At 45.0% G+C, this 5,993-nt stretch overlaps 1 protein-coding gene across 1 annotated transcript in view; it reads left to right on the plus strand.

The window, feature by feature from the left end:
• The window catches only part of LOC109471814 (muscle M-line assembly protein unc-89-like), a 91,529-nt gene that overhangs the window by 13,018 nt on the left and 72,518 nt on the right, over window positions 1-5,993 (plus strand). Inside the window, exons 12-22 of the mRNA XM_019771169.1 lie at window positions 1-141; window positions 456-1,399; window positions 1,585-1,656; window positions 2,064-2,113; window positions 2,516-2,647; window positions 3,348-3,471; window positions 4,024-4,182; window positions 4,587-4,685; window positions 4,723-4,927; window positions 5,370-5,473; window positions 5,598-5,691. Of these exons, the coding sequence (XP_019626728.1) occupies window positions 1-141; window positions 456-1,399; window positions 1,585-1,656; window positions 2,064-2,113; window positions 2,516-2,647; window positions 3,348-3,471; window positions 4,024-4,182; window positions 4,587-4,685; window positions 4,723-4,927; window positions 5,370-5,473; window positions 5,598-5,691 (2,124 nt within the window). The remainder of the gene's footprint in view (window positions 142-455; window positions 1,400-1,584; window positions 1,657-2,063; window positions 2,114-2,515; window positions 2,648-3,347; window positions 3,472-4,023; window positions 4,183-4,586; window positions 4,686-4,722; window positions 4,928-5,369; window positions 5,474-5,597; window positions 5,692-5,993) is intronic.

A 5,993-nucleotide genomic window follows, 5' to 3' on the forward strand; every position in this document is an offset into this window, starting at 1 on the left:
GACGAAAGAAAACTCGTGAGAAGAAAAAGCAGTACTAGATCGGGTTTGGACAGTCCTTCTCCAAAACAGATTTCCCCCAGACAGAGAAGAAGATACAGCACGAGTTCCAGTCCGCCCTTTAAGAAGCATCTCTCTCCCAAGGTAAGGAAATGTTTGTTGTTAGAATTATTCTTATCCAAACAAATAAGGTCATTGACCTGAACTAGATGTCTGTCACCATGGTAACTAGCATTGTAGCAGACACCTTGTGGTGTTGGGTTACATTATGTAGGACAGAGCTAGAGGGGCTGGTCACCATATATTATGTAAATATGTTTGAGTAAGGATGAACAGAGCAGTAGTTTGTTAGACCATGTGAAGGTAAATAGTATGTATTTGCTTTGCAAATGTTAGTTTTCTATACCCAATATTAGACTTGCTGACTACATAAGATATATTTTTCCATAATACAACAGACAAGACGAAGGTCCAGCCGTTCCAGTAAGTCCAGCCGTAGTCCCAGCCCCTCCCTGAGACAGTTTTCTCCAAGACTCATGCGGAGAAGTCTTCAAGAACTAGACTCCAGCAGCTCCGACTCGACCTTGACATCGCCGCAGAGGTCACCGAAGTTAAGACGACGTAGCCGGAAGCTGAGCAGGAGTCCGAGCCCCTCAAGACGTCATCGCTCTCCCCAGCCGGTTACCCAAGACGTGGAGGGGACGATGCAGGCCTGGAGTCGCACCAACAGCCCCGGACATCGGCGCTCCCCCAAACCCGTGGTCGGCATTGAGATCCAAGAATCTCGAACAGGCGGGAGAAGATCCAGAGAGGCTAGCAGAAGGGGTTCTCTATCTCCCACCACATTCCCGTTGCTAGAAAATGCAGTGTTAACCAGCACGCCGATCACGAAAGACGGGTTTCTCAGCCCCATGCACGGCCTCAGTAGAACTACCAGCCCCTCAGAAGCGCCCCCTGTCCCGACTATTGGTGTTGCAGTTGCAGGAGGCCGGCGACTGTCAGCTGCATCAAGCAGAAGTGGCTCTGGTGGGGTTTCTCCGACTCCTTCTATAGAAATCGAAGTTTCAGAGAGTAAGACCGGTGGTAGAAGATCGCGTGCCTCTAGTTCTGCCAGTTCCCGTGCCATGTCGCCCGCACCATCCATAGAAATCGAAATCATTCCAAGATCCCGGGCTTCCAGTTTCGCAAGTTCACGTGGAATCTCTCCGACCCCTTCCCTGGAGGTCGAGGTCGCCGAGAGCAGGACGGGAGGTTGGAGGTCAAGGGCGTCCAGCGGGGGAGCATCTCCAAGTCCTTCCATAATCCTAGACGAATTCGAAACAGTTGAGGAAGAGCCTGATTTGGAGAGAGGACCGGATTTGGCGAAAGATCCAGAATTCCACTTTCTTAGAGTTCCACCGAGGTATGTACATCATACAGTAATTCGGTTTCTGTAACATTAAGATTTTATGTTGTAAATAATGTGAAGTGTAATTTTAACTTTTCAAGTGTTGAATCCTCCGAGAAATTTGATATTGCATTGTAAGTTAGCAATAAGTTCAGATTTTTGAGTCTGCCAATGCTAATAAAGTTTCTTATGTGTATAAGGTTAAGTTTCGGAGGACATTCCAGACCTTCCAGTTCTGAGTACGAGACACCAGATGAGGAGCCACCTGAAAGGTATGTCTTATATCTGAAAGGAAACTTGTTTCTGTAGTTCTATAAACCTTTACTTTTAGTTTGTTTTAGAAAAGGGAGGTAACAAAGTTCTAAGGTCTAAAGCTACGCTTCACTCACAGACAGTATTTCTATGTAGTTCTGTATCTGTATCTGTATTGGTATAGCCGGTATAACCGCCTTTCGGCGTAACACACCAGCTTCGCAGGCACGCGGCGCGGCGGCAGCTAGCTATATCACACCGAACGGCTTGTTACACTCAATCTTTGCACATTTGATTGCAGGAGTTGTTTAAAGTTGATGTTGTTTAAATGTTAAGCAGCTATGGGAATTTTGGCAAGTTAAGTGTAGGCAGGTTGCCCAAACTACCAAGTTGATGTGGTTCTCCCAATCTTCATTCTTCACTTCAGACAAGAGCAGACAGGACCAGGCAAGCTCCAACTACCCAAACCACTGGCAGGTAGGTCAAAATGATGTTTTGCTTATTTCGATTTCAAACTTTGTTGCACAAACACTGTCTTAAAATGAATGAGAATATTTAAAAGCAAAATACTTAGTATACGCTTTGTAACCGGGAGGTCGTGAGTTCAAACCCCGACCGGGTCATTCCAAAGACTTTAAAAATGGTACACATTTCTTTCTCTGCTTAGCACTCAGCACATATGAGAAGGAGTGTGGGAAGGTCAAACACACAGCATTACCAGCGGGCTAGCCCCCTGCTGTAGTGCCCTGCACAACGGTGTGTCGCCCAAGGGCTACAGAAATGGACATGGGCACCACCCTACGCTCTGCATAATGGCATGGGAGACCTTTCTTTTCTTTCTTTCTTATAAGTTCTAAAGTTTGTCCCTTTCCCCCCCAGCTCCAGAGAGAGAAGGGTTCCATCCGAGCGGCCGGCGTAACCTCGAGGTTCAGACAGCCGAGTTCACCGAACCGCTCAAAAACCTGTCCGTCAACGAGGGGTCAGAGGTCAGGCTCGACTGCAGGGTCACAGGTCAAGTATTGCGCAACTTTTTTGAGAAATTTCAAACACTTCAAGTTTTTTTAGGAGTTTTGGACTGTTTTCAGTATCTGGCATCAAATAAATCAATTAATCAATCAATCAATCTTTATTGCGCAACAATTGCAATGGATACAATGTATGGCAAGTGTTTAAATCAAAAGATAACAACAATACTAAAATCTACTTCTAGATACCTTATTCTAACGCTACCCTATAATTGTGAGTGATGAATTATACAATATATATGGAACATGGATACAGTGTTAACATCAGTTCAAGGTGTCACAGATGATATTGTTTCTTTTCCGAAGAGCAGAGGATATGAATTGGCCTATATACAAGGATATTGGTTCAGGACATGACATCAGTAAATTAAAAGTATCTGAGCTTAATAAAATGGATCAACAACCCACTGCCCCTATGGCCTCAAAAAGGCTATGGGAATACCTGTGTTCAGACTATCATTTCATTCATTCTTTATTTGAAGAACGCATAAAAACATTGTACATTAAAAGAAGAGCCTAGCCTAGCCTTTGGCAGTTCAGTATCAGCAGACTATGAAAAGAATATGAGAATACAGGTTTAATATATACACAAAACAACATACAAGCAAACATAAACTAAGATAAACTAACTGCAGAGTAAACTGGAAACTATGTAAACTATGTTGTTCTGTTGTTGCTTCCCCCAGGTCTGCCGAAGCCCACAGTGTTCTGGTTTAAGGACGGGAGCGAAGTTCGGCCGCTCAGACTTGGGGCTGAGATCAGGGCTCAGGAGGATCTTCACACACTTTACATACCTGTAGCAGACAGCAGGTAAATAAAATTTCTTGTACAGTAGCTGGAATTTGACTACTAGATGAATAAATCAACCATAGGCATCATCAGGGGCTGATGGAAATTTGACTTGAAAATGAAAAAGAAGTCTTTACTCTTTTACTCTTTGTGATGCATGTTGAGTTGGGACAGCCTCTGGTTATCATATTCTCTCATTAGTTTTATGCTCACAGCAGGCCATAATTAATAATTGTAACTGTGCAATTTCCAGTCTTAGACTGGCAAAGAACAATCTATAAAGAGACTCAGATCTATCTAGTCTTCCAGAGAATAGATGATGATGTTTGCAGTTCTTATGGTATTGTCTTACACATACCTTATCTCCTTTACATATCAATCAATATATACACGTAAGTCTTTGTCATGTTCAACCATTTTATCAAGTTGCTCATACATATGTGTTAATTAGTAAGTGAAGAGGAGTGGTGAAAAACATCCAGAAATTATCTCCGTAACTTATGCAGTAGTAGAGTTTTGATTACCTATGAGTATGAGGATGTTGATGTTTGTTTCTTTGTTTGATGTTTTCAGCCACGAGGGCGTGTACATGTGTCGCACGGAGAACGCAGCCGGTGTGGCCACCTGCAGTTCCATGCTGCATGTCCAGGGGGCGCCGCGCTCCACCAGCTCAGGCGAGGAGCACGTCAGCAGCTGTATCAGCAGCTTCTCTCCCATGACCAACACTTCAGGGTACGACCTCTCAACTTTCAACTCTCGCACTCTCACCTTTGAACTATGGCACTCTCACCTTTGAACTATGGCATTCCACCTTCAAAAACTGCTGCATTTAATTTGTTCTGTTCTGAACGTGCTACATGTATGTTTTGGTGGCTAAGATGGCTTTTGGGCTCACAGAGAACTGAGGCCTCCTTGAAGTTTGAAATTCAAAAAGAATCAGTCAATTTCCATGACTTTTGATATCTGTTTTTTTAAATTCATCCCAAATGAATAAGAGATTGATTTTGACTTGTATGTCTGTGACTGACCATGCTTCTGAGACAAACTCAGCGGAGGGCTGGTGCACTCCGGAGCAGCTGTCGGATGTGGAGGGGGTGAAGTCTGCCATCTCTGATTGCCCTTTCTTATGTCCACAGAAGTTCCACCTGTGAGAATCTGACTGACCATGCTTCAGAGACAAACTCAGCGGAGGGCTGGTGTACTCCGGAGCAGCTGTCGGATGTGGAGGGGGTGAAGTCTGCCATCTCTGATTGCCCTTTCTTATGTCCACAGAAGTTCCACCTGTGAGAATCTGACTGACCATGCTTCGGAGACAAACTCAGCGGAGGGCTGGTGTACTCCGGAGCAGCTGTCGGATGTGGAGGGTTCTCCGGAGTTTATAAAGGAGCTGGAGTCTCTCCACGCCGTGCAGGGGAGCGCGGTCATCTTCGAGTGTGAGGTCACAGGGTCACCCACGCCTGCCGTCACCTGGTACAAGGTAATGAATGCCAGTTATGTTCTATCCCTTCCCCAGGATGGCCACTGGTATATGAATGGGGGGACCATGGGCTGAATGTGTGAGCATTGATGTCAACCAAGTGTGTAGCCATAAAAGGAACAAATGAACTAAGGGCAAAGAGTGGTGAATTAACCTTCTCACTGTCAAACTAGCTTTTTGGTATCAAATATGTATTGGTTTACAGGGTCAAGCAGCAGGGAGAAGGTTAGGGAGATCGTCCTTAGATAGCTCGGCTTTAAACAACCCATGGGGTTCGATGTGCAAGTCTAGGATTGTGGTTTATTAATTTAAGGTGCGACAATTAAGTCATTCTGCGTAACATGACTAGCTGCCTTGTTCTTGCAAAGCAGGTGTGTTTCACTTAAGGGCAGTTATACTAGCTATGCAGATACAGTAATAGAGAAATATCTCTTCGCTCCAGGACGGCCAGCCACTAGTAGAAGACGGGGACCACATCCATTACGAGTCCCGTGACGATGGTACTTTCCTCCTCACCATCATCGATGTACAGAACCAGGACGTGGGGACGTTACACCTGCAGGGCTTCTAACAGTGTTGGAGATGTGGTCACACATGCAGACCTGCTGGTCTCAGGTGAGAACTGCACACCTGTACACACACCTGTATACACACCTGTACACACACACCTGACTTACACCTGCAGGGCTGCTAATACTGTCGGAGATGTGGTCACACATGCAGACCTGCTGGTCTCAGGTGAGAATACACCTGTACACACACCTGTACACACCTGTACACATCCTCTACATACCTATACACACGTGGGGACTTACACTTGCAGGGTTATAATACTGTAGGAGATGTGGTGACGCATGCAGACTTGCTGGTCTCAGGTGAGAACACACCTGTACTAACATGTACACACCTGTACACCTATGTTCTTAAGCTTCAGTTCTCAAAAACACATAACATACTGCTCACAATTTGTAGTCACTGAGTAGTTAAGAAGGTTTTCTGGAATCCAGAGCAGTAAGTGGGATTTATAATTACAATCTTTAATGAGCAACAAGTTGTCTGGCCTTTA

The sequence above is a fragment of the Branchiostoma belcheri genome, unplaced genomic scaffold (genome assembly GCF_001625305.1).
Source record: "Branchiostoma belcheri isolate BF01 breed outbred unplaced genomic scaffold, Haploidv18h27 scaffold26, whole genome shotgun sequence".
Classification (NCBI taxonomy): Eukaryota; Metazoa; Chordata; class Leptocardii; order Amphioxiformes; family Branchiostomatidae; genus Branchiostoma; species Branchiostoma belcheri.